The sequence below is a fragment of the Melanerpes formicivorus genome, unplaced genomic scaffold (genome assembly GCF_026170545.1).
Source record: "Melanerpes formicivorus ecotype bairdi unplaced genomic scaffold, bMelFor1.0.p_v2 SCAF_2, whole genome shotgun sequence".
Taxonomy (NCBI): Eukaryota; Metazoa; Chordata; class Aves; order Piciformes; family Picidae; genus Melanerpes; species Melanerpes formicivorus.
Window position 1 is genome coordinate 41,348,768 of NW_027142354.1, and position 27,766 is coordinate 41,376,533.

Below are 27,766 nucleotides of genomic sequence, written 5' to 3' on the forward strand. Positions count from 1 at the left end.
CCTTGAGTGCGCGGCCTCCCGCAGGACCCGAGCTGTCGGAACCGTGCCGGTGTGTAGCTGACCCATTCGAAGCCCGTGTCGCGCCCCAGTCCGTACGGCGTAAGGCAGGGGAGTCTTCCACAGTCTCAACATTGTAGAGCGCAGCCCTGCTAAGCGTGCTGGTCTCCGAGCGAAGAGCCAAGGAACGCGCGTAAAGATCAGGCGAGTCTCCAGGCAGCCCGTCCCGGGGGTCCTGCGACGCACTCTCAGCCCCTCCCCACGGCCCACGTGGGTGGAGGTTTCCAGAAGAGCCGCGGCCCCGCGCACACCTTGTCCTGCCACCGGTCCTGCTCCATCGCCCTGCAGCCATGCTCAGCGCCCGCCGCGCCGCCGCCCGCCTTCCGCTGCTCCTGCCGCGCGCGGCCCCTGCGCCCGCGCCGCCTGGGCTGGCGCAGGTGGGGACGGGGAGGCCTCGGGGGCATGGGCCCGGGTGGGAGAGGCCTAGGGGAGGTCGGAGGGGACGGGGAAGGCCCAAGGGGACGGGGACGCCAGAGCGGACGGGCGAGACCTGGGGGAGCGTTGGGAGGTCGGGAGGTGGATACGGGCATGGCGGGGGAAGCCGCTTGTTAGCGTGTGAGTCCCGACAACGCCGGGGATGGGCTCAGGCCGCCGGCTCCTTGATCTGTTTCGGGCGTGGAGGGAGTTTTGTGAGGGGGAAAAAAAGCGTTAATAGCCGTGCAGGGGCTAACGGCAGCTGGTGGCTGAGGAGGAAGTAGCGTGCCAGCAGCGTACCAGCAGCGTGTTCCACGTGCCTGGCCTGGCTTTTGAGGAGCTTTATAGTGAGATTGTACAATTCCATGTGAGAGTTACGGTGGATATCAGGCAGATAAAGCGTTGGTAAAGCAGTTTGCGAATAGATCGGGTGCCAAATCCTGTAGCTTTCTGTGCTGGACGGACTGATCGGTGTCTCCCACGCAGAGCAGGTCGGTGCTTCAAACACGGTGCTGTCTAGGCCTTCCCCAGCCCACATCTGCTCAGAGAGTGCAGCTAGGCCAAGTACTTTCAAGAATTAGCAAAATCTTCCTGTGTTGCCCTGGTCCTGTTTGTGATAAGATACCTTATTAAAAACTCGTTCTCAGAAAAAGGGGATGCTGCTTTCAGAATTCTCAAAGGTGCTGTTTCGTTTGTGCCAAGTAAAGACTTACTGCAAAGTTTGGGCTCCAGGTTCTTGAAGGGATGTAGTCGATCATTTGTTGCTGACCGCAAATAAAGCTTTGAGGAATGGGGTTAATGTTTATCTGCTGCTGTTCGGTGGAAGTTGAAGGTTCAGAGTTAATTTACTTAAGTGATTTTTTTTGGGGGGCTGGTAGCATATTTGGAGACTGGCTTGCATGAGAAAGCTCTGTTGTGATAATACAAACCAGGGTTATGCCAGATGTAGTAACCGAGGCTTTGTGCCAGTTTGAGTCTTTCTCAAGTTCTTCCTTAGTTTGTACTGAAGTTTTTCAATACAGGACACTGTAGTGGGGCTCTGTTGCTTCAGAAGCTTTTTTCCTTTGGAAGCTCACTTAATATTTAAAGCTAAGCTTTCATTTGACTGTCTTTACTTCATAGACATTCTGGAATGGCCTCAGTCAGAATGTTCTCAGAGCAGCATCCAGCAGAAAATATGCGTGAGTATCTCCTTTTTGGTTTTCAGTTTGGTTGTTTGATACTTATTTTTACTCTGTTCTTGATACCAAGACTGATTATTGAAGCTTGAGATGGAGTAGCAGAGCAGAAGTGGCAAGATAAACTTAGATCTTATGCATTTAACTTTTTAAAGGCCACTTCTTTATCTCTTGGTGGTGGTGTTTGTTTAGGTTTTTCTCAAGCAGAGCTTTAAGATTTTTTCTTCCCCCCCTTCTTTCACCACCAGCAGCATCTAGAAAGTGTGGATTGTGGTGATCTGTTTGATAAACAAACATATCTCCCACCCAAACAAAAATACCCCAAGTGCTGAAGGAACAACTTCTAGACTGATGTGAAATGAGCAGAATCATAGAATGATTTGGATTAGAGGGGACCTCCAAAGGTCATCAACCCTCCTTCAGTGAGCAGGAGGCCTATGAGTGGCTCTGTTTCACTATAGATAAAGCTTATTTCAAGGAGCTTGTGCATTTTAATCCCTGTTTCTTTCCTGTTGCAAGCTAATGGGAAATGTGTGGCAGTTGTGTAACTCAGGTCCTTTGTGGCTGTTGCTGGTTTGGGACACAGTGGGAAATGTGTGTGTGTTAGGAAGACTGCCCCATTCTGGTTTGTGCAGAGAAAATGAGCAGCTGCACATCTCTGAGATCACTGCCTGATGTTTGAACTGGAGTTAGAGCAACTTAACACTTGAGTGAGCAGGTGACAAACATAGTCCTGCTCTATCTTCAGTGTGCTTCCTCCATCCCAGGACATGGCTTGGTTTAAGGCAAAACTGATTCAGGAGTTTGCTTCAACCTGTTGTCAGGGGCAACATACTCTCACTAGGAAAGAGGAGGAGGTTCACTTTTCTCTCATGTAAGAACCACTCCCATTTTTCAACATTACATTAATTTCTTGCCCTCAGGATCAAAAAGATAACCATCTTTGGCTCTGGCTCAGAGAACCTTGCATGAATGGAGTCATTTATTGTCTCTCTGTATTCTTTTCATGTTAAGCAACAACAACAAAAAAACCCCAGTACAATATAGTATTAGCATTTTGATTCCAGTTGGTGAACATCAAAAGTAATCCAAAAGAGACCCTCTGTGTGTAGGGACAGAATTAGTTGCCACTGGCCTATGTCAAAAACCTAACAGGATGTTGGCAATGTATGTAGTAAAGGTTATTCTGGGGAGGAATAATAATGTTGAGGCTTATTTTAACAAAGAAGAGTTTACCTGACAGTGATCCCATTGAAAACAGAGAGGCAAGGTTAAACTCTTGTGTAAGAGCCAGAATACGACCTGTACTTCACAGAATCCCAGCATGGTAAGGGGTGAAAGGGACCTCTGGGGATCATCCAGTCCAATGCCCCTGCTAAAGCAGGGTCACCCACAGCAGCTTGTCCAGGATCACAATGTCCAGGCGGATTCCTGAACATCTAGTGAAAAATGGCTTTGTTCTGTCTTCAGGGTAGGAAGTGTTTTGCTGTCATTTTCTTCTAGTAGTAACTTTATTTTTCTCTCACATTGTTTTGCAGCTCAGAAGCAATTAAAGGTGCTGTTATTGGAATTGATCTGGGGACAACCAACTCCTGTGTGGCAGTTATGGAAGGAAAGCAAGCAAAAGTAAGTAAAGCATGAACCCCAGCTTGCAGTGATGGTGTTGCAAGTTGAATGTCTAAATTGGTCTTAAACTCACAGAATTGATTAGGCTGGGGAGCACCCTTGAGATTCTCAAGTCTAACCATTAACCCAGCACTAGCAAGTCCACTGCTAAAGCACATCCCTCAGCACCACATCTACATACATTATGAATTCCTCTAGGGATGATGATTCAATCAGCTCCCTGGGCAGCCTGTTCCAGGGTTTGACAAGCCTTTCCATGAACAAATTGTTCCTTTGCATCCAACTTGAGGCTGTCTTCTCTTGTTCTGTCACTTGTTTCTTGGAAGGAGAGACCAACCCTAACCTGGTTCCAGTCTTTTCAGGGAGCTGCAGAGAGCCAGGTGGTCTCCCCTCAGCCTCCTTGCCCCAGGCTGAACACCCCCCCGGTTCCCTCAGCTGCTCCTCACCAGCCCTGGTCTCCAGACCCTTCACCAGCTTCCTTGCCCTTCTCTGTACCCCGCTCAGTGCCTTTTACTTGAGGGGATATTCTCTGGGGCCGTGTTTTATTTGACTGTGTCCTGTTACAATTTTCCCTCAGGTGCTGGAAAACGCGGAAGGTGCCAGGACAACCCCTTCCGTTGTGGCGTTCACAGCCGACGGGGAGCGGCTGGTGGGGATGCCGGCCAAGCGGCAGGCGGTGACCAACCCGCACAACACCTTCTACGCCACCAAGCGGCTGATCGGGAGGCGCTTCGATGACTCTGAAGTGAAGAAGGATATGTGAGTGAGGGGGAGGGGGAAGATACTCCACTGGCAATGCACCAAATGCAATGCTGTGTAACGAGGCCTGTTTAAAATACAACCCTCGTTGGGGGGAGTGGTTGTGCCCTTGTGTCTCAAGGGGTTCTTGTTTAGGTTCTTAGGGTCGTAGAATTGTAGGATCAGCCAGGTTGGAAAAGACCTCAGAGATCATCAAGTTCAACCTAATACCTAACACCTCCTGACAAGCAAACCGTGGCTCCAAGTGCCACATCCAATCCTTTTTGAACACCTCCAGGGATGGTGACTCCACCACCTCCCTGGGCAGCACATTCCAATGGCTAACAACTCTCTCTGGGAAGAACTTTCTCCACCTCAAGCCTAAACCTCCCCTGGCACAGCTTGAGACTGTATCCTCTTGTTCTGGTGCTGGTTGCCTGGGAGAAGAGACAATCCCCTCCTGGCTACAATCTCCCTTCAGGTAGCTGTAGAGAGCAATAAGGTCTCCCCTGAGCCTCCTCCAGCTACACAACCCCAGCTCCCTCAGCCTCTCCTCATAGGGCTTGTGCTTGAGACCTCTCCTCGGTCTTCTTGCCCTTCTCTGGACACATTCAAGTACCTCAATGACCTTCTTAAATGGAGGAGCCCAGAACTGGACACAATACTCAAGGTGTGCATTATAGACAATCACTGAATGGTTTGGGTTGGAAGGCATCTTGAAGCTCATCTACTTTCAATCCACCTGCATACTGAGGAGGAACATCTTCCAACTAAATCAGGTTGCTTAAAGCCCAATCCAACCTGACCTTGAGTACTTCCAGGGAGGGGATATCTGCAGCTTCTCTGGGCAACCCATAACAGTGTCTCATCTCCCTCACTGAAGTATGACTTCTCAATACCTAATGTCAATCTCCCCTTTCTGTTTTGCTGTGTTAGTTACCAATCTTTGAAAGGTTTTCAGAGGAATCGACAGTCCATTTTTGGACTTTCTGGTCCACTTTTGTTTGGTCTATCTCTGGGCAGCCCATGATAGTGTCTCACCTCCCTCACTGAAGTATTACTTCTTAATACCTAATGTTAGTCTCCCCTCTCTGTTTTGCCATGTTTGTTACCAACCTTTGTTGAGGCTTTCAAAGAAGTCAAAGGTCCACTATTTGGTCTGTCTTGCCTGGTAGCCTCCCCTTCTTGCTAAAAGCATCTGCCAAAGGAGACCTCTCATTCCTGAGTGTGCTTACAGTCACAGCTGTATGATCCTACCTAAGGCTTGTGATTAAAATGATGCAGCTAATTAAGAGCAGTAGTACACTGGCGCTTCTGGGACTCTTGGATTTGAGGCTGCTGTTGGCAATTTCAGCATTCTTTGTCTGTCTGGAACTCCTACATGTTGGTCTACTGCTGGCTGTAGGAGTTTAGTGCTGTGTGCTGATGCAGGAACTGAGGGTGGAATCCTTCTCTTTCAGTAAGAACGTTCCGTTTAAAATTGTCCGTGCCTCCAACGGTGATGCCTGGGTAGAGGCTCATGGGAAGCTCTATTCTCCGAGCCAGATTGGTGCCTTTGTGCTGATGAAGATGAAGGAAACTGCAGGTTGGTACAGTTTTTCTGGTCTTTGCCCTCAGTGTGCACCAGTGTGACCTTGCTGCTGGGCTGTGGTAAATGGGAAGTACAGCCCTCAGGTAGTTTTTGTGGTACGGGGGTCCTTCAAGAGCAGCTCCTTACGTGGAGCAGATGGTGGAAGGCTGCGGTGATGGACCCACTACAGAGCCTCAAGGAAGATCAGTGCCTACCTCAGCCTGGGACTTTTTGGCAAGATCAAAGTATCACAGTATAACTAAGGTTGGAAAAGACCTCGAGGATCATAGAGTCCAACCTATCACCACAGACCTCATGACTAGACCATGGCACCAAGTGCCACGTCCAATCCCCTCTTGAACACCTCCAGGGATGGTGACTCCACCACCTCCCTGGGCAGCACATTCCAATGACGAATGACTCGCTCGGTGAAGAACTTTCTCCTCACCTTGAGTCTAAACCTCCCCTGGCGCAGCTTGAGACTGTGTCCTCTTGTTCTGGTGCTGGTTGCCTGGGAGAAGAGACCAACCTCTGCCTGTCTACAACCTCCCTTCAGGTAGTTGTAGAGGGCAATGAGGTCACCCTGAGCCTCCTCTTCTCCAGGCTAAACAATCCCAGCTCCCTCAGCCTCTCATAGGGCTGTGCTCAAGGCCTCTCCCCAGCCTTGTTGCCCTTCTCTAGACACGTTGAAGATACTAGTGCTTTACTGACAACATTCTGACAAAAACTGAATACTGATGGAGTTGATGCTCAGTTTGAAGCAAAGTGAGCCCATGCTTACTCAGAAGGGGAAACTCCTTTTCCTCCTGAGCTGCAGGCCTTGTGCCTCCCAGGCTGGGTGAGCAGCCAGGGATTTGAGTGGCTTTGTCCTTAATCAACTGCAAGACTTGTAGCAAGAAAAGGAGTGTTTAAGGGACCTGATTTGGGGACTGATGGATTGGCTTCTTAGCCAGTGCTGACTTGAGATCTTCACTAGGGGAAAATATCCATTGGCCTGCAGAAAGTTTTATTGTTGTGGTTTTGGGGTGTAGGTTTTTTATTCTCTCTCCTTTTCAATTCCTAATGTGTTTGGGTTTTTGGAGGAACTGAGTATCATACATAGAGATAATAGCTGCCTTCCACAGCCTTGTTTGATAATCATGCAGCCAGTGATAAGTGTTTGGAGGACAAGGCTAAACATTGTTAGAGCTTCATCCAGAGATGTGGCGGGGCTTGGGTCCTGGACACATGCTAAAGCTCTATCCAAAATGTGAGCAGCTAGGTGTGATCAGTCTGACTTACTCTGAGGGTGATGTTCCTGTGCCTTAAGCAGGGCTCTGCTTGCTGTTGGCTTTTGGCCTGGATGCCACATGAGCTGTGGAATGATCGGTGTGGAAGGGTTGTGCAGAGCTGATGCATAAGTGTAAATCCTCTCTCTGCATTCTCACTGCACCATGCACATTCTTATTGTTCAGCAGGTCTGAATCTGCATTTGATGACATCCTTCTCTTTTTTTAAGGGAAGTTTGTGACCTTAAGTCACAAACCTAAGAGTGGCCTCAAGGGTGCAACACCTGGTTTTGCTGACTTGTGGTCAAACCTTTGCAAAGTTCATGTCTCTTATTTGTACCATATAAAGGTTATCTACAGCAGACTCTATAAACAGGGTGAAAATGAGTAAGTTTGAAGTGCATCACATGTTGAACACCCCAAAAAGGGAGAACAGCTTCAGTCCCACGCACTAAAAGCTCTCAGATGAGTTCCCACTTGCTGGCAGCATCCAGTCACTCGTTAATTGCAGAGGTACTTAGTTCTGTCAGAAGCCCACAAAGTACTCCATGTTATGTGGAAAATCTGCACAGCTCTATCTGCATTTACCTAGAGAGCAGTGAGTTCTTGAGCAGCAAGCCTGTGTTCTCTTCTTAGTTCAGGAAAATTACTTCAAACTACATCATAATTTGGTCGTATTCCTCTCATGACTTCTGGCTTGTCTCCTCTTTCTTCCAGAAAACTACCTGGGACATGCAGCCAAGAATGCTGTGATCACAGTCCCTGCTTACTTCAATGATTCCCAGAGACAGGTATTGACCAAACTGGATGATTTGGGGGCTTATAAATGATTTGGTTTCCCTCAGCAGTCAGCACTCTTCCTCCTTTACCTTCAGGCCACTAAAGACGCTGGGCAGATCGCTGGCTTGAATGTTTTGAGAGTGATTAATGAACCAACAGCAGCTGCACTTGCCTATGGTCTGGACAAGTCTGAAGACAAAGTGTAAGTGCCTGTTCATAACTCCTACCCTCTCCTGTAAGCACGCTGGAAATTGCTTTGCAGATGCCTCTTCTGCTTTTTGTTTGGTAAAATCATTGGTTGGAGTTCTGCCAAAGCAGACTCACTGCTGTGAGTCAGTGCTGTGTAATGTCACCTCTGCTCTATGCCAACCCTACTCCTTACAGTGAGTTCATAACTTGCAGCTACAACTTAATTATCAAAGCTAAATGTCAGTTTAATTATCTTACTTACAGCTAGGTGTGGTTAAGGACAGCTGGGTGAGAGGTTCTCTGGTGCTGGAGTAGCACCAGAGGTGCGCTGAGGTTTGGTGCCTGGCCTCCACAGCTGGCATCATCTTCCTTGGCTGCATTCAGCCTTCTGTGAGGGGTGGTTATATAAATGCAGGGGGTTGGTAACAGAGTTTGTATTTCTGATTGTAGATAATGGTGCTGTGAAAGCCTCAGGCTTTGAAAAACATGTTTCATAATGGTTTGGGTGTGCCTGGCCTTGGCGTTGGATGGGAGGGTGTCTTGCTTTGGAGGAGGAGCTGCCCTCTCTGAAGTAATGGGCAAGGTTAAGCATCTTGCAGCTCATCTTTTGAGCAGGCTTCATGAGGACTTGGAGTGCTCCAGGAGGGTGTATGCTGTGGTATTTGCTTACTGCTGACTTCAGAGAGGCTTTTAACTCTGTGAATTCTGCACACTTCAGCTCCTGAGGAGTGGGATTTTCAAGCTTTGTCTCTGCAGTAATGGTTTTGTGCTTTGTGCCTCTGTCCTTGTAGGATTGCAGTCTATGATTTGGGTGGTGGCACATTTGATATTTCCATTTTGGAAATCCAGAAGGGAGTCTTTGAGGTGAAGTCTACCAATGGTGACACTTTCCTAGGTGGCGAAGATTTTGACCAGGCTTTGCTGCAGCACATTGTTAAAGAGTTCAAGAGAGAGGTAAAGGGTCTCATAAAAATCCAATCTCCTCTTACACTGAACTCCTGTAGCAGAAAGGCAATTTCCTTAATTATTAGACTTGGCTTGCAATTTATCATACAGTTGAAATTTAAGATGTCTGTTGGCCTTGCTTCCAGTTCTTAAACTTGTTTCCTTGAGGTGGAATATTCCTTTTCTGGAAGACTGGAATAGCATCACTCTACCTTCTTTCCTCTAGGACTGTCCTGTACATAGTCTGCTTGCTTTCCATTGGAACAGAGATTTTTGTTACTAGATGTGTCAGCAGACTTACATACAGTACAGTGTTGGCTGCAGTGTAATTCTACCTCCTTCACCCATCCAGTCTTGCCTTTATGCTCCATAATGTGACTGTTTTTCCAAGCTTTAATCAGTTCCTTACTGTATAATCATTGTCAGAGGGTTAGTGGATGTTCTCGAAATGCTAAATACAGTTGCCAGAAGCGAAAGATCAGCTGAAGATGAGCATCCTGGGCTGTGTTTCCACAAACATCTTCATGCTGAAGAGTGGTGGGAGGCTGAACTGCAATGAAGACCACCTCTCTGTGGCTCTTGTGCAATGTTAACCTGTATTGTTTCTCACCTAGATGGGCGTTGACCTGACTAAAGACAACATGGCCCTTCAGAGGGTGAGAGAGGCATCAGAGAAAGCAAAGTGTGAGCTTTCATCATCTGTGCAGGTAGGTGGCTGGGCTCAAAGCGGTGCAGTAGAACATTGTGATACACTGAGGTCTGCATTATTTTTGTTTACCAAGCTCTATGAAATGGTTGCTGCTTTGTTTTTTTTGTCTGTGGTAGCAGAACAAGCTTCTGCTTTTTGTGTAGCAATGACATCACTGTATCCTGCTAAAGGGCTTTCTGTTAGACTTTAGCAGCACAGTTAGTAGTTGGAAGCTCAGAATGTTAGCAGGTGCTGGGTTGTGCCTTTCTTCTGGCACCGTATTTTCTCATCTTGCAGGGAATGTGGCCCTGTTCCCAACTTAACTCTGTAATTTAGATATATGAAATCAGGGCATTTAGCTGCAGCTGGTGCTGCTGGGTTACTGGAAGCACTTGGCAGCTTTGTGCAAGCAGTTCCAGAGCCTTGGTGCTGCTCACTCCATTGAAACAGCTAATTTGTCTAATAAGACATAATTTCTGGAAAGAATCTTTGCTTATTTGCCTATGGGACTGCCTAGACAATGGGCAACATACACCCTTTATTTTTTCCACTCACTTGGTATATTAATGCATTCAAGCATGTCCTTTATTCACTGCTGAATAAGGAGCTAGAGAGGCAGCAAGTTGGGGGTGTGTGTAATAATCTTGCCTAAGTGAAATTAAGGTCAATTATATAGTAATTGAAATGGGGACTCTGCCAATTTCTAGGTTCTGAACAAACATATTTTTTTCCTTTCTGATGGTGGTCTTTTTATTGGCCAGTGGGGAGCTCCTAGCAAGGAGTTTAGGCCAGTCACAATGGATGCATAGTTCTGCCAGACACATAGCAGGCTCTGTTTTACTAGCTCAAGAGTTGGCAAGTACAGGCTGGTCATACCAGGAAAAACTGAATTCCTTAACTCTTTAGCAGGGAGGAGGAAACAGCTTGGTTTGGGCCTTGCTTTTGATGCTATTTATAAAGTGAGTGCACACCTCTCATCCTGAACATGGCTTGAGTTCTTGTTGTGTAAAGTTAAAGCATCAGTAGTTTTCATTGCCTTGATTTGTAGCAGCTTTTGATGTCAGCATGACTCAGCACCTGAGCAAGGTGGTTTCAGTTGAGACTTGCTTGGGAAATCCAGCGTGTGAATTTGTAGGATCATTCACAGATAGCCAGGAGAAGAGATTCTGGTCTCAGGCACTGATGAACTTAGAAGCATAGAATTGTCAGGGTTGGAAGGAACCTCAAGGATCAGCCAGTTTCACTCCCCCTGCCATGGGCAGGGACACCTCACACTAGATCAGACTGCTCAGAGCCACATCCAGCCTGGCCTTCAAAACCTCCAGAGATGAGGCTTCCCCCACCTCCCTGGGCAACCTGTGCCAGTCTCTCACCACCCTCATGGGGAAGAACTTCTTCCTAGCATTCAAGCTGAATCTACCCTCTTCTAGTTTTGCTCCATTCCCCTAGTCCTATCACCCCCTAACACCCTACAAAGTCCCTCCCCAGCTTTCTTGTAGCACTTTTTGGATACTGGAAGGCCACACTCACATCTCTTCAGAGCCTTCTCCTCTCCAGACCAAACAGCCCCAACTCCCTCAGTCTGTCCTCATAGGAGAGGAGCTCCAGCCCTCTGCTCATCCTCATGGATGTCAACTTCATGTTAAATGGCAATGGATTGGCTGTCTAACATGAGTTGTTTGCATTTAGAGGAGAGTTGTGAGTTACTGCCTTCAAGCAGCTTACCTTATATGACACGTTAAGTTGCTCAGCAAAGGGTTTTTGGAGCTCTGCAGGTAGGTTTGCTTCTGTGTTAGGCTAGAGGAAAGGGATCCAGGTTGTCACTTCTAAGATTTTGACTCTTGCTTCCTGGATAAGATAGAACTGGCATTATTTTGCTCAACAATCCAGTAAGCACAGTATTAAAATTGAGACTCAAGAGCTGTGAGCAGGAGATGTTTTGCTAATGGTGTGCCTAAAGTGTTAAAAGCTCATCTGCTGCCCCTTAAAGTCTTGGCTGTAGAGCCAGCAGCCATGTCAAGGCTTCAGAACAGAGCCTGAAACTTGATCTAAACCCTGCCTGTATCTCATTTCCTGTTGCTGTTTTTCACCCTGTGCGTGTGTCTGTGCTGCAGACTGATATTAACTTGCCATACCTCACGATGGATGCCTCTGGACCAAAGCACTTGAACATGAAGCTGAGCCGCGCGCAGTTCGAGGGCATCGTGGCCGACCTGATCAAGAGGACAGTGGCACCCTGCCAGAAAGCCATGCAGGATGCTGAGGTCAGCAAGAGTGACATCGGTGAAGTCATCCTCGTCGGTGGCATGACCAGGATGCCCAAGGTATGAGCTAAGTCCCCGCTAGGGGTGAAGCTGGCACAGCTTCTGTCGGGGGGTGATCTGTAACAGGAAGGTTGGGAGTCTGGTAACTACAGAGCTTCAGCAACTGAAGGCCCCCAGAAGCAGAGCAAACATGCTGAGTAGTCACGTGAAAGCAGCAGCAAGGGCCTTTCTCATCCTGTGTAATTAGCTCAGCTTGGATCTGAGGGCTGTAGCTGAGCTGCACCTCACAAAGACAAGTAGGAGGTGCCAGGAGCTGAAAACTCACCTTGACTTCCTCATGTGGACTGACCATAGCAGTGCTGTTGAGATACACAGCATGCTTCCTCTTGTGGGCTCCAGAAATGTGGTACAGGTGCACTTCAGTGACAACAGCCTGTCAGTAGCCTTCACCTTCCAGTGGATTTCTACCCCTGTAGAGCACTTGCAGCTAGCTGTGAAGAAACAGAAGCAGAAGGGCTGCTACTTGTTGGCTGCATGCGTTCAGCAGCCTGCTTGAGGCTGAGTGTGTCAAGCATATTGAGCTGGCTGTTCCAAAAACCCTTCTTACCTAATACTTGGCCCTGGTATTCTGTGGTGATAAGCACCCACAGGTAGCTTAGGAGCTTGCTCTGCTGACATGCAGAGTCTTGCAGGTGAAGCCCTGTCTGTTTATGAGCTCTTGCTCAGAGCAAGGCAGAACACTGCTCAGCTGCCCTGAAATCAGAGCTGAATGTGTGTGGGCACTGCTGTCCTCAAGGGTACAGCTTGTCCTCTTCCCCAGAGATCATCAAAATCTTGGGACTATCTGCTTGTGACTTGCAGGTCTTTTCTTCTGGGGCTGGTGTCCCTGCCTGTGTCAGGAGCTTGGAGCTAGATGATTCTTGTTAAGGTTCTTTCCAATCCCAAACCCTTCTGTGATTCTGCAGTTCTGGGTTTGGTGGGGGGGCTTTTTCTTCCCTGTGTTAAATGAGACTGGTGGCTGGAGATGATATTGGTGTGTGCTGAAGGTCAGCCAGGCAGGGGAACCAGAGGAACAAGACAAACAGAAGCTGCTGGTCTGGGCAAAGCTCAAGTGGAGTAAGTGTGTTGTACCTTTCCAAAGTCCTTGCTCTTCCAGCTGGGAACAGGAAAACCCCTGTGGTTAGCTATGTAAAAAGTGAGGAAAAGCACTTCTGGGATTGGGGAAACCCTTCTTGAAACATTATGAATCCTTCAGGGGTGGAAGACAGTCCTCAATATTGATTATTTTTAATTACCTTTTTTCCTTTTTGCTCCCTGCTTATGACCTACAGCATCTGTGGCTTTCAGCTGCCAAGATGCTTTCACAAGTGCCTGCAGGTACAGCTCTGGCTCAGAGCAGTGCACAGAGCCTTCTCCTGTGTGTGTGTGGTTGTTTCCTCACCCTGCTCAGAGGGAACAGGCCTCCTTTGGAGCTCTCACAAGGCCAGTGCTCCAGGAAACCTACCGTGGGTGGTTAGCAGTAATGTTTCTTTTGTACTCTAAAATATGCCTCCAGAGGGAGAGGCTTGCACTTAATTATCTGCTCACACATTGTCTTCCTCTGCAATGAGTACTCCCAGCAGATGTCTCTTGGCTGAAGTGCAGAGGAGTTGGACATTTGCTTCCAGCACAGTTTTCAAAGCACATCACTCTGTGCCCATGTGTGCCTGGGGAGGGGCAGCAGCTGTGAGCAGGAACCAAACCCCACACCCTTCTGTGAGGAGGAGGAGCAGCAGCAGCAGGCTACTGAGCGGCGCTCTGGAGCGGACACCTCACGGCGTTCCTATCTGGATGCTTCAGCAACAAACATTTTGCAGTCATGAGCACATCCTACCCAAAAGGCAGAGCAGGGCCAAGCTAGTGACACAGCTCAGGCTGGCTGCTGGCACAGCAGATCTGCTGCTCTGTTGAAATAGCCCTTTAAATAGAGTTCAAAAATGCTGTACTTCATACCAGCTCCTTTTGACCTTTGTTATGCACAGAGAATCACAGGATGGTAGGGGTTGGAAGGGACCTCTGCGGGACATCAAGTCCAACCCCTCTACCAATGGAAGATCACCTAGGGCAGGTCACATAGGGACACATCCAGATAGGTCTTGAAAGTCTGCAGAAAGAGAGACTCCACAACCTCTCTGGGCAGCCTGTTCCAGGGCTCCAGTACCTCCACAACAAAGAAGTTTTGCCTCATGTTGAAGTACAACTTTGTGTGCTCCAGTTTGTATCCATTGCATCTTGTCTTATTCCAAGGCACCACTGAAAAGAGACTGGTCCCTTCTTGATGCCTACCCTTCAGATACTTATAAACACTTAACAAGAACTGGCCTTCTGCTCTGGATTTTTATTGCCTCCCCTGTGCTCTGCCTCCACAGCACTGCTATCCTTGACAGCTGTGTTCTGCCCAGTGTTGGTTTGTGCAAGTTCCCTAGGAGCAGTCCTTGACTCCTGCTTCATAAGCATGGAGTGATCCTTTCAGACTGGCTGGGCTACCTGACAGGACTGACCTCTGTGGTGCTTTGTACCTGGCAAATGTGGCTGCAGGAAAGTCTCCAGTGAAGGTTGTCTAGGCTGAAGCAAGTGTGGTTAACAGGGTGTGGGGAAGCTCAGAAGCCAGGTCAGATGGGGCCTTGAGCAGCCTGGTCTAGTGGGAGCTGACCCTGCTCATGGCAGGGGGATTTGGAATGGGATGGTTTTTAAGGTCCCTTCCGACCCAAGCCATTCTGGGATTCTAAGGTGAAGAAGTTAAGAGCAGTCACAGGCTTGGGGCTTAGTATTTCTATTGTGCCGCAGAGTTTCATGACGGCATAAAGCTGTAAGCCTTTAGCTTGGCTCGTATGTTCCTGTGGCCACAGGATGGGATGGCAGTGGCTCACTCAGCATCTGAGCTGTGCTCTCTCTCCATTCAGGTGCAGCAGACTGTGCAGGAATTGTTTGGCCGTGCTCCCAGCAAAGCCGTTAATCCTGATGAAGCTGTGGCTATCGGGGCAGCCATTCAAGGTGGTGTCTTGGCTGGTGACGTTACTGATGTGCTGCTGCTGGATGTGACTCCCCTCTCCTTGGGCATTGAGACACTGGGAGGTGTCTTCACGAAGCTCATCAACAGGAATACTACCATACCAACCAAGAAGAGCCAGGTATTCACTGACTCTGGTTGAGTGGGTCTTTAGTGGGCTCAAACACCCCGTGAAGGCTACCCAAAGCATCCTCATGGATAGTCTTGTCTCCTCTGGCAAGGAGGAGCAGTACTGAAATAGAGTTTGATGTCAGCCACTGAATACTTCTGTTAATTATTAGTGTGCCTAAGTGGGGGGTAAGTTGTGTTAATGTATGCCAAGATGCCCCAGGGGTGTTTGTGGCCTGGCCAGGATTGCAGTGTGTGCTATGATGCTAACTGTCAACACATCATTCTGAAGAAGAATTGTGTGGAGACCTTCTGTAACTGAGCACCACACCCATTCCAGACCACCTTTGTTGGTCTGCATGCCTCAGAGGGGAATCTTTTTTTTCCTGTGTTGTAGGCTTGGGTGGATCCTTTCTCTCTGTGCCTTGCCTGGTTCTGCTGCTGTATGCTCTTACTGATAACACTTCTGGCTGGAGCATGGGGCTGGGGCAGGAGCCTTGCTCTCAGTACTGTGGCTGGCTGCAGCCTGCTGCTGCCATGGCACTGCCGGTTTTCCTGTGCTCAGTTGCCTACAGGACAAGGTGCCAGTGAGCTTGGCTGTTGCTAACCTTGTTTTAACAGAGGAACAAACATTTAATGGCTGTCTCTTCAAAGGAGCTTCTCTTTGTTCCTTGTTTAGTCAGTAACCACAGCAGTTCACGTGTTGTCTTTTACTGGCTCTCCAGTAACTTTCTGTTCCTCTTCCATAGGTGTTTTCTACAGCAGCAGATGGTCAGACCCAAGTGGAGATTAAAGTGTGCCAGGGAGAGAGAGAGATGGCAAGTGACAACAAGCTTCTTGGCCAGTTCACATTGGTACGTTCCCACTCAGCATGCATGACCTTAGACTTGACCTTCTTTGAGAAACTCAAAGCCTTCTCCATTTCATTTGACCCCTGAAGGCAATGTTGAGGGGGAATCATCTTGCAGAAGACATTTGACCCTGTTTGTAGTAAAAAAGCAGTCTCCAAAGGCACAGCCTGCTTCTGGGATGGCCTTTCAGTGGCAGGGGAGATACTAAATTTTAAGATGGGGCTCAAAGCTCCTGAGCAGTCTTACATGGCACAGGGACTTGAGGGCCTGATCACCTAGAAGGGCTCTCTTTGCTCATGAGGAGAAAGAGCTGCAAGAGCACCAGGCCTGTGCTGCAGATAACCTGAATGTTTGCCTTTCTTCTGGGGCAGGGAAGAGAAAACATGGAGCAGGCTCCAAGACACCTTTGGTAACCCATTTCTGGCCTCATGCCACATGGCTATGAATGCCTTTGGAACTGCCCTTCCTCCTGGAGACAGACATGCTCCAGGGATGTATCTGAGCAGTGTGGCTGCCCAACCAGCTCTCTGCACAGAATTGGTTTGGTTGGTGTGGGCAACATTTGGCACTGTTAGAACTGTCTAAGCTCACAGTTGCTATGAAGAGCCCCACAGAAGGGAAGGGCTTTGCCATTCACAGATGCTATTGGGTGGGAAGGGACCCTCAAAGGTCATCTTGTCCAACCCCCCTGCAGTCAGCAGGGACACCTCCAACTAGATAAGGTTGCCCAGGACCACAGCAAGTCTGATGCTTCCAGGGATGGGGCCTCAACCACATCCCTGGGCAGCCTGTTCCAGTATTTCACCACCCACACTGTACAGAACTGCCTCCCAGTGTCCAACCTAAATCTCCCCTGCTCCAATTTCAAACCATTGCCCTTCTACTGTTGCCACAAGCCCTTCTCAATAGTCCTTCCTTAGCCTTCTTGTAGGTCCTGTTCAGATACTGAAATACAGTTCTGAGGTCTCCCTGGAGCTGAACAGCCCCAACTCTCTCCTGTACTTATGAAGGTAGCTATACTGTCTGTGACTCTGTCACTGAAACCTAGGTGTATCCAGAGCTAGAGTGCCCTGCCACATCCAATTCCATGGAAAAGAAGCCTGTTTAGCAATAAAGCAGAACCTGGGTCACCCTGAAACCAAACTTGGGGGCTAGCTCATTGTTTTATGTGCAGTAGTGCTGAGCAGAAATCTGTATCCTCTCAAACCTGCCAAGGTGCAACTCATTAACCAGGTGGCACCAGCAGGGATTTAGAGGACTTGGTTAATGGTTGATTCAATTGCCAGATGGAGTGCCCAGCGCTGGTGAGCTCAATGCCTGTGGGAGCTAATGTCTAAGCACTTGTCATTCTCAGGTTGGGATTCCCCCAGCACCCCGTGGAGTGCCACAGATCGAGGTCACTTTTGACATCGATGCCAATGGCATCGTTCACGTCTCCGCCAAGGACAAAGGCACCGGACGCGAGCAGCAGAGTAAGTGCCCTGGGTTGCTGCCTGGCCAGGAGGGGAAAAATGTGGAGCAGTGATGGTGCTGTAGCATGCTGGGCTCCCAAAGTGACCCTAGGTGGCTGCCTCGATCATAGAATTGTAGAATGCTTGCCTGGTTCTGTCACAGAATTGCCAGGGTTGGAAGGGACCTTGAGGATCCAATTCCAGCCCCCCTGCATGGGCAGGGACACCTCACACTACATCAGATTGCCCATAGCCACGTACAGCCTGGCCTTGAAAACCCAGGGATGAGGCTGCCACCACTTCCCTGGGCAACCTGTGCCAGTGTCTCACCATCCTCATGGGGAAGAACTACTTCCTAGCATTCAGTCCGAATCTACCCTCTTCTAGTTCTGCTCCGTTCCCCCCAGTCCTATCACTCCCTGACACCCTACAAAGTCCCTCCCCAGCTTTCTTGTACATACTGGAGGGCCACACTAACATCTCTTCAGAGCCTTCTACTCTCCAGACCAAACAGCCCCAACTCTCTGTCTCTGTCCATAGGAGACAGACTGATGGACATCCCACAGGCCAGAGTGGGGGACTCTGCAGCATCTTAGCTGATCAACAGGCAACCTGTTGCCACTGCAGCACAGATGCAGCTGAAGTCCTCTCAGCTTAAGAGCCTCTTCTGGAAAGGAGGGCTGAGTATTACTGCAAAATGAAATAGGGAAGGGGAGAAGCGACAGCTGATGTGTGGTTTTGTTCTGAGGAGGCAAAGCCTCTGTGAACACCCAGCACTCCTCTGCCTGCTAGCAGCGGATGCTCTCTCCTTGCACCTTAAAGATGAAGCACCTGCCTATCCCAAGGTTAAGGAAGTCCTTGCTGGCAGGGTTTCACCACCTTCCAAGTCACTTTGCACTGTGTGACAGTTCTCTCTTGCTGTCTGCTGTGATCACCACAGTGCTTGTTTCATAAGGTGGCAGCTGTTTGCTGGGGTTTCCTGTATGGATCAGCTGTGCCTCAGTCCTAGGAGAGGTGTAGGGGTAGAGGTGAGCTATGGAGGGCTCACAGGAGTTTGTGGAGGAGTGCTCCTCCTGCTCTGCACAAGTCACCTGTGTCATTGGAGGAGCTTGAAGCAGTGACATTTTGCCCCAAAGGGACAGAAATCAGGGTTTGGGACTCCAGTGTGCATTGTTCTTGAGCTGTGCTGCTGGGCAGGCTGTCCCTTGCTAGCACAGGGAGGGGATTGCTGTCTGTCTGAGGCTGCCTGTGAAGGTGCCAGCTTTTAAGGGAGAAATCAAATTAGGGAGATCTCTGCTGAATCCAAGGCATGTCACGTACAGCCAAACAGATCAAGCCCTGTGCCCAGCCCCTGCTTTGCTTCCAATTACTCCATTAGGAAGGGTTTGAAATTCAAGTATCTTGCAGCAGCAGGTATTTTGTGTAACCACCTTGTTCATTTCCAGCCATTTAAGCTGTAAACATCTCTAAATGGCAGGAGGCTTGGGGACTTCAAGCTGTCAGGATACTGTGCTCTGCAGTGCAGGGTGTGGTGGTGTGGGGTAATTAAGCACACAGCTGACATTTTCTACAGCACTGCTGTGGGCTCAGAAAATTAATTTGAAGCATTTGTAGATGGGCCTGATGTAAAATAAATCTCTTTTGTGACCCTTAACTGGAAGGCCTCTGGCCTGCCCAGCAGTTGTTTCTTTGAGACAGCCACTTGAATGTGCTCCAGTTAAGAAAAACACTGTTAATTCTGTCCTGGCACCTGGAAGGGATATTGTTGGTCTTCACCATCCTGCTTGGCTCCTAGCATAAAACCACACTGCTGCTTGTTCTGATTTCCTTGTAGGTTTGCCATCTGTGGCAGTCTTCTACCTCTGATAATAGACAACCAGAGTGCTTTAGCTGCCTGTATGTATGCAAATGTGGTCCTGATGATAAAGCTGATCTCCCCCTGCCACATCTACATCCAGAGGACACGTGTGTGGTCCTCTGCCACTGAAACTGCTTCACTGCAGAGCTTTGCTTATGTCTAGGCTGTATTTTGGGGAGCTTTTTGGCACAAATGGAGAAGACTAGGGAACCTCTAGGACCCCACCTGTAGAATCTTGTCTTATCCTGCTACCAGCCTGGGCTGTTGTCCCACACAGACAGGAATCTCTGCCCTGGTAAAACCGTTCCTCCTGTCTGGATTTTTTTGTTGCTGGGGTTTTCTTTGTGCAATGTTTTTAACCTGCTGGAAGCCTTTTTGGTTTTGAAGCTTTGTGTCCTTGGTTTCTAAGAGGAATAACTGAAGAGCTGTCAAAGGGACTTGTAGGCCAGGGGGACAGGAAGTGTTTGGCAGAATGGAGGAGCTCATAGATGTAAGATGTCAAGCTTTTGTTTTGCCAGCAGCATCACTGCCTCTTCAAAGTCTGGCTGCCTTTGTACTGCCCACGGGGTCCTCATGGGTGCAGAGCTCTCGAGTAAGAGAGGGCCTGGGGCCAGGGAGAGGCTTTGGGAAATAACACTTTTCCTTTCCCTAGAGATGAGAGCACATTTGTAATGAATGCTGCTTCTCTCCTGCAGTTGTTATCCAGTCTTCTGGTGGCCTTAGCAAGGATGAAATTGAGAACATGGTGAAGAATGCAGAGAAATACGCAGAGGAAGACAGGCGAAGAAAGGTAATGTGATCATTGTTGTATGTTCCAGCTGGCAGTGACCTGCTAGCTGGGCACACCTTTGAAGGAGCTGTAGGCTCTGGTCTGTGGTGTTTGTGCAGTTACCCAAATACCTGCTTGCTGCTTACACTCCAGAGTTGCAAGGTGCAGGCAGAGGCATTTGTGTTTGCAGCTGGTTTGGTGGCCCTGTGTGCCAAGTGTTGTTATTCCTCCCTAAAGAACTCCTGGGATGTGGAGGCAGCAGTAAGAAAATTCACCTGTCTTCATCAGAGAGCCACAGAATGGTTTGGGTTGGAAAAGATCTAGTTCCAGCCCACCTGCAACTCCAGGTGGACTTCTTGTCATCAGTGCTCTTTACTGTCCACCTCATTCCCTTGGATGTTCATTTGAATCACACAGTCCCACCATGGTGGGGTTGGGAGGGACCTCTGAAGGTCATCCAGTCCAACTCCCCTGCTAAAGCAGGGCATCCACAGCAGCTTGTCCAGGATCACAACAGCCAGGGAGGGTTGCAAGCTCTCCGGAGAAGGAGGCTCCACAGCCTCTCTGTGCTGCCTCCCCCAGGGGTCCAGGACTCTCACACCAGAGAAGCTTCTCCTGTTCAGATGGAACCTCCTGGCTTCCAGTTTTTACCTGTTGCCCCTGGTGCTGTCCCTGGGCAAGACACTGACAAGAGTCTGGTCCCATCTTTCTGCCCCCCCATCCTCTAGCTGTTGATCAGCATTGAGAAGAGCCTCTCTCAGGCTGCTCTTCAGACTCAACAGCCCCAGGGCTCTCAGCCAAGCTAACTGGGTTCTCACAGTGATGTTCCATTTAAATGGAGGCAGAATGGGGATATTTAAACTACTTTGAGTTTATTTTGAAGCTTAATTTATAGAACCTGCCAAGCAGAGCTGCACCTGAGCCTCCTCTAAGTGGGAAGATGCTTTCCACAGCAGTTAAATCTCAGTGTGGTGTCTGCAGTGCTGTATTCATCTCAGGACAGAGTTTGCCCTCAGCACAGGTCAGGCCTTCAGGTGGTGTTTGAAAGCCTCACTGACTATGTCAAGAAAAGGCTGGCACTTACTGTGGTTGAGTGACTGAACCTGTGATATACATAGGATTAATGGTTGGAACTAATTGGTTTAATGAGGGTAGTCCTAATGAATTATGCTACCTAAATATAGAGCGTTGATTTTTAAGCAGACACAGCTCAGGTCTATGTGGGGATATGACACCAACATATGTTGAGTGATTCCTGAAACTGGCACACTGAATTGGTCCTCTTTGTGTTCTCCTGGCCTGTAGAAACCTCTGAGGTGTTCAGGCAGCTCTAAGTCTCACCCTCAACAGTGAAGGGATCAGAAGAGGACTGAAGGGGGGAATGCATGGAATAAATTCACATGAAGCAGCATCACCTTGCCTCAGAACCTCTCAAGCCACAAGCTCAGTAGCATTTGTAGTTCAGGTGGAGAACCTTTGAAGACCTTGGTTTGAAAGTCCCACTGGTCAGATAACCACGTTGTTGCCCTGAAGCATAGGTAGTGGCCTAGCATGTGAAGAGGCTGCACTGAAGACTCTTCCCTGTTGCCTTACTGTGTGTCTTAAATTGCTGAGGAGGTTATTCCCTCTTGGTAGTCCTCATCTCGCTCCAGTGGCCCATCAGGTGCAGGTGATTAGGTTTCTTTCCTAACACACACTTCTCTTCACCTGACTTGCACAGCTGCAATTGTCAGCATTCCCTCATTAGACCTTTCTGGTCGTGGTTTTGCTGCCATGGAAGTGTCATGACTGCATGCACAGAGTTACCGCTCTGCTGGCCTCTGCCTCCTGCTGTGAACTTCGGCATCCCACAAAGATGTGTTCTAGAAACAGCAGCTTTGTCATCAGCCTTCTGCTGGAGGTGGTTAGTCTCCTGAGAATGTGATTACTGCCTTGCTGAGGTAGACTTTTCTTTCAAGTGGAGAGGGCTGGGTGTCCCAGGGAGTGTTGCCAGTGACACTAGGACTGAATTATGTCTCAGTGAGACTCATGCTCCTCTGTACCTAAGCCTGCCCTGTCCCCTGTTGTTTTTGCAGCAGCACCATTAGGATCTGGTGTTTCTTAGCTAGCACAGTGGGGTTTTGCACTGTTCCACAAGCACTTGTAGTAAGGGGATGTGGTAAAACAACACAGTGCTTTGTCTCCAGTATCCTTCTTGCTGGAAAAGCTGAAGAACAGTTGCCAGAAGCTCAGTTGCTCTCCTGAGGAGCAGAGCAGGCTGTGCTGTCCTGCACTCCCTGCCTTTTTCAGTGTGCCAGCACTCATGCTGCTGGAATTGCTTCCACTTCCAGGGAATTAAGCTGGAAGTATGAAAGCATGAGGACTGCCTTGCATAGGCTACCTGTATGGGCTTTCTGGTGCCAGAGCATGCCTAGAGTTGGCTTAGCTTGTGTTTCTTCTTGCCCTCCTGCTGTTGAGAAGGACCCTGAGTGGAAGCTGGAATGGAGTTTGGCAGTTAACTGCCAGCTGCTAGCTCATAGGTGGCCAGGTCATGTCAGCAGTGCTGAGAGCAGTAGCTTCATACAAGCTCTCTTCTCCAGGAACGTGTAGAAGCTGTGAACATGGCTGAAGGCATCATCCATGATACAGAGTCCAAGATGGAGGAGTTCAAGGATCAGCTGCCAGCAGATGAGGTAGGTCTTCTGATCCCATAACAGTGAAGGAGGTAAGATTCCTTACTAAGTCTTTGCCCATATTCCTAACTCCTAGCTGGCTCTGGCCAGTGACACCAACTCTGTATTTCCATGGCACAGTCATTAGCTCCTGGTTTTTGCCCTTGAATGGCTGAGGGTGGCTGATGGGAGGATGTAAGGCCATGCTTAGAGGAACACGGTAATAGCAAATACCCTCTTTCAAAGTGTGAATTCAGTGTCACTGAAGATCTAAGAGCCTGGGAAGCTGTTAATGAAAAAGCTTCTGTGTGAATTGTGTCACTGACTTGGCCTTGGTGGTGATTTGATAAGGGCTGTGCTGTGGCCTGAGGGGAGAGTTTCTCTCAAAAGCTGGAGATTGGGTAGTGCCTGGCAGTGCTAGCAGGGGGACAGAGCTGCAGTGCAGGCCCAGCAGTACAAAGCACCCAGGAACCTGGAGGCAGTGACACCTGTACTGGCCACTTAACTCCCATTTTTCTTCTTGGGAGAGGATATTTAGCATCAGAAGAGTGCTTTCCACATCACTCCAAGGACAGTTTAATTTCTGCATTCTGAATACCAGAAGCCAAGTTTAAAACAGATTGCCCAGCCTTCAAGTGATCAACTCTTGGAAGCAGAAAATCCAAAGGCTCCCTGGGGCTTTGTGAGGTGTTTGAAGGAGCAAGGTGTAGCTTCTGACCAGTTCAGCTGCTCCTCTCTTCCAGGGTGGATATTGTCTGACTGTTTGGGGTTATGATCACTGCAGTTTCTCTCACAGGAGCAGAGAGCCTAAAACCCTGTTCCCTGTAATGTTTTTGGTGGGGAGGAATACCAGGGGAAGGTGGGGCAGTGCTGGTCCCTATAATGTCTTTGGGGGAGGGGGGGGGGGGATGCCAGGGGGAGGGGGGCAGTGCTGGGAGGGAGCCCTGTGCTGTCTGGGAGGAGATGGTGACCTGACTCAGGTGAGGAGAGCTCTGCCTGCGGTTTGCCTACAGACACTGCTGAATGTGTGCTGGCAGCACCACTGTCCCCCAGTCACCTCACTGCTCCAGGCCTGCCTTTCCCAGCAGTGTGCCAGTCTGACAGGGACTGGCAGTCGTGCCAGACTGCGTGGAGGCTTTGACAGATGGCTCCAGGGACTGGAGATGGCACAGTCTTGCTTTTGTTTGCCGCTCTGCTCCTTCTCCCACACACAGCAAAGGGATTAAACAGGGTGGTGAGCAGCCTTGCTCTTGGCTGACAGTGCCTTAAATATGGATGCAAACAGCTTTCTCTTGCCTTTACCCTGGCTCCTGGGGTGGGTGACTCAGTGGTTGAGGTGTGCCAAGGAGAGTGGCTCTCATCCTTGGCTGGCTGCTCAGTCTCTGCAGGGCTTTTTGTCCTTGGCGCCTCTGCTGAGCCGGCAAAGGAGGCGACCGATTAATGCCAACTGTGGCACGTTTAGTCAAGTGGACAGGTGCCCAGTGGGATCTGAGCATAGTCCCAGCCTCTGCAGACTGTGGCTCAGTTGAGTCTCAGTCTTCGTGGCTTCTGGACAACACCACCACCACCAAAAAGAAAAGGGCAGTTTTGCTGTGGCCACTAGGTGGTGAAATGACAAGAAGCAGACTGGCCGAGGCGCAGGGTTTCATCGTGGGGTTTTTTGTGTCTTTACTTGCAGTGCAACAAATTAAAGGAAGAAATTGCTAAAATGAGGGAGCTGCTGGCTCGTAAAGATACTGAAACAGGAGAGAACATCAGGCAGGCAGCCACCAACCTGCAGCAGGCTTCCCTGAAACTCTTTGAAATGGCATACAAGAAGGTAGGTTTGTGGTCGTCTCTGTGGTACTCGGATGGGGAAGGGGCAGTTGGGACATCACGCATTTAGGTACAGCTGTGCTTGGAGGTAGCACTGACTCTCAGTGCAGCTCCCTGTGCTGAAGGGGCAGCTGTAGAAGGTCAGCTGGTGCAAGGCCTGAAATCTTTGCCGTGCTGCTGTAGGTAGCCCCCCTCCCAGGTGGTGTGTTACAATACTGAGCAGTGTCACATGGAAAAGGGCTGGAAGCTCTTAGGGAACATGAAGAAGAGCACAAACAGGACTTTCCCTGTGGTGTGTAGAGTGCCTAAAGAAGTAACATGGACTTGTTTTAAAGGTAATTCTAAAACAGGCTACTTAAAACCACAGCAATAAGGTCGTTGGGACTTATCAATCCCTTTCCCAGTGAAGGGCTTACCTGAAGGAACTCTGTCAGATGTGTGCTTCACCTCTGCAGAGAAGTCTCCCAGGATGGAAGTGGCACTCCCTGCCCAGGTGACCTTGGTATTGCTAAGCTCTCCTCATAGTGGAAAGCTCCTTTTCTGGTACCAAACTGAAAACCTAGATGATTTCCTTCCTCTTAGCAGTAGTCAGGCAGAGATGAAGATTTAAGAAGTTTAAGAAAGATGCTGAGTTGCTCAAATGTGTCCAGGGAAGGGCAACGAGGTAGGGGAGGGGTCTGGAGCACAGCCCTGTGAGGAGCAGCTGAGGGAGATGGGGATTGTTTAGCCTGGAGAAGAGGAGGCTCAGGGGAGACCTTATTGCCATCTACAACTACCTGAAGGGAGGTTGTAGCCAGGTGGGGGATGGTCTCTTCTCCCAGGCAATTGGCAACAGAACAAGAGAACACAGTGTCAAGCTGTGCCAGGGGAGGTTTAGGCTGGATGTGAGGAGGAAATTCCTCACAAAGAGTGATTGGCCATTGGGATGTGCTGCCCAGGGAGGTGGTGTAGTCACCATCACTGGAAGTGTTTAAAAAGAGACTGGATGAGGCACTTAATGCCATGGTTTAGTTGATTGGGTGGTGTTGAATGATAGGTTGGACTTGATCTCGAAGATCTTTTCCAGCCTGGTTAATTCTGTACTGTTTTCCTTCTCCAGTGGCCAGTTGCCTTTTTCACTGACTGAAGGGTTTCTTCAGGCTAGAACTAACTAAAGCAGTTAGCTAGGGGAGGAAAGAGAAGCAGAGTTCTGTTGTTACAACTAACCCACCACCTCTTCCACAGATGGCCTCCGAGCGAGAGGGTTCGGGAAGCTCAGGGGATCAGAAGGAGGAGAAGCAATAAGAAGTCTCTGCCTTGCCTTGACCAGAGCATGAAGAGGTCGATTTTTTTCCTTGAAGCTTGGGAGAGAAGGGACCTTCCTGAGCAGCAGTGGGCAGAATTCAGACTTACTGTGTTTTTGCAGTATTCTATATATAAAATTCTTTAATGTATAAACTTAGTGATGTGTCTGCTAGATCAATTGTCACTTGATGAAAGCTGATTCCGTGCCAGACGAACTTGTAAGCGTTTGGCCACCCCCGTGGGACTTCCACCTGTGGCACCTGGGGACTTGCTGATCGTTTTATTTCTGATACTTGACACAATGGTGTACTAAAGCTGATCTCAGAGGTTGGAAACCATGTCACTAAAGCAAAGGGTGGAGATGGAAGTCCTGCTGGAACCAAGAGGAGAATGGCACCTGCGTGGACCCCTCCTTGTGGCTCTCAGTACTTGAGTGGGTGGTGTAAGGCCTATGAGCAGCAGTGCCAGGGCTGGTCGTGTTGCTGGAGAAGATGCAGATCTGCAGCTGGGGGGTAGTGCCCTTGTTGAAGCAGAGGAGGGGGTCACTTCTTCAAATTTAGCTGTAACCTTATTTCTTACACGAGAGGCTATGTGGAAGTTCAAAACTTTGCTTGTCTGAGCCTTCTGCTCCATCCTGTGTCTGTTCTCTGCTATAGTAAAACAGTTTCCTAAATAATAAAACCATCACTGGATCCATCCTGGATTTTTTTAAAATAAAAGCAGAAAAGTGTCCAACATGGAGTGCTTGGTATCCTGGCCTTTGATGGAGAACATCAGCACCTTACCCCCTCCTGGGAGGGGAGCAGTCAGCACAGCAAGTTGTGCAGAATAAAAGGTACCTGCTATCACATTGGGGTCCACCTTTCTGAGAGCATCAAGGAGTTGCCTGGAAGTGCACTTGCAGCTCTGTCCTAGGCTGCATCAAAAGCAGTGTGGCCAGCTGCTGCAGAAAGGTGATTCTGCCACCTGGTGAGACCTCACCTGCAGTGCTGCATCCAGCTCTGGAGGTCTCCACACAGGAAGGACAGGGAGTGGATGGAGTGGGTCCAGAGGAGGGCCACAAGGATGATCAGGTGCTTGGAACACCTCTGCTATGGGGACAGGCTTGGGGAGCTGGGGGTGTTTAGCGAGGAGAAGAGAAGGCTCTAGGGAGACCTTAAAAAAGCCTTCCACTACCTGAAGGGGGATACAGGAAGGCTGCAGAGGGACTGTTGGCAAAGGCCTGCAGTGACAGTATGAGGGGCAGTGGTTTGAAATGAGAGAACAGATTGAGATTGGATGTTAGGAACAAGTTGTGTGCCACGAGGGTGATGGAACACTGCAACAGGTTGCTCAGGGAGGTGGTTGAGGCCCCAGCCCTGGAGCTGTTCAAGGTCAGGTTTGACAAAGCTCTGATCAACCTGATCTGGTGGAGGATGTCCCTGGTGACTGGCAGGGGCTGAGACTGGATGACCTTTGGAGATCCCTTCCCACCCCAAGCATTCCATGATTTACAGTAGCAGTGGGACTTCACCTGCAGGCTGAACCTCCTGAAAGGGGCTGTAGGTGCCCACTACTGCTTCTGACAACCACATCATCCATGAAGGTGCATTCTGCTTGCTACTCTTTTTACCTGCTCATTTTTTCTGTCTGTTTGTGGTGTCAAGTGGAAAGGAAAAAACCAGCCTTTAGAGAGGCCTTGTCCTGACAGCTTGGATGCTGGGAAGAAAGGGTTTCCTTTTATTTTTTTCTGGCACTCTGGACAGCTTCCTAACAAGAGGAGCTGTTGGGGAAAGCTACACCTCCTGATTCTGTGAACCTTCAAGTTATGGACTAGAAGGGACCAAGACTGCTTCAGACACTGAGCTCTCCTCATCAGTCCTAGTAAGAAGTGTTATGAGGTGGTGGAGAGGGTCCAGAGAAAGGCAATGAAGCTGGTGAAGGGTCTGGAGAACTGTGCTGGTGAGGAGCAGCTGAGGGACCTGGGGGTGTTCAGCCCAGAGAAAAGGAGGCTGAGGGGAGCCCCCATTGCTGTCTACAACTCCCTTAAGAGAGGTTGGACCAAGACTCTTCTCCCAGGTGACAGGACAAGAGGAAACAGCCTCAAGTTGCAGAAGGGCAGGTTTAGGTTGGACATGAGGAGACATTTTTTCCCCAAAAGGGTTATCAAGCCCTGGAACAGGCTGCCCAGGGCAGTGGTGGAGTTATCATCCCTGGGGGAACTTAAAAGCCCT

The 27,766-nt window shown here is 49.3% G+C and overlaps 1 protein-coding gene and 1 non-coding gene across 2 annotated transcripts; both read left to right on the forward strand.

Moving 5' to 3' along the window:
* Positions 1 to 229: 229 nt before the first annotated feature.
* Positions 230 to 26,294, forward strand: HSPA9 (heat shock protein family A (Hsp70) member 9). The gene is made up of 17 exons (XM_068157840.1): positions 230 to 434; positions 1,594 to 1,652; positions 3,188 to 3,275; positions 3,853 to 4,034; positions 5,474 to 5,598; positions 7,569 to 7,642; positions 7,727 to 7,833; positions 8,612 to 8,774; positions 9,380 to 9,472; positions 11,568 to 11,777; positions 14,660 to 14,887; positions 15,624 to 15,728; positions 17,080 to 17,197; positions 19,730 to 19,824; positions 22,383 to 22,475; positions 24,133 to 24,273; positions 25,494 to 26,294. The coding sequence occupies exons 1-17, from the start codon at positions 348 to 350 to the stop codon at positions 25,551 to 25,553; spliced, it is 2,028 nt and encodes a 675-aa protein (XP_068013941.1). The 5' UTR covers positions 230 to 347; the 3' UTR covers positions 25,554 to 26,294.
* Positions 15,130 to 15,201, forward strand: LOC137454062 (small nucleolar RNA SNORD63). Its single transcript, XR_010990530.1, has one exon. It is a non-coding gene; the product is annotated as a small nucleolar RNA SNORD63 (small nucleolar RNA).
* Positions 26,295 to 27,766: the final 1,472 nt, after the last annotated feature.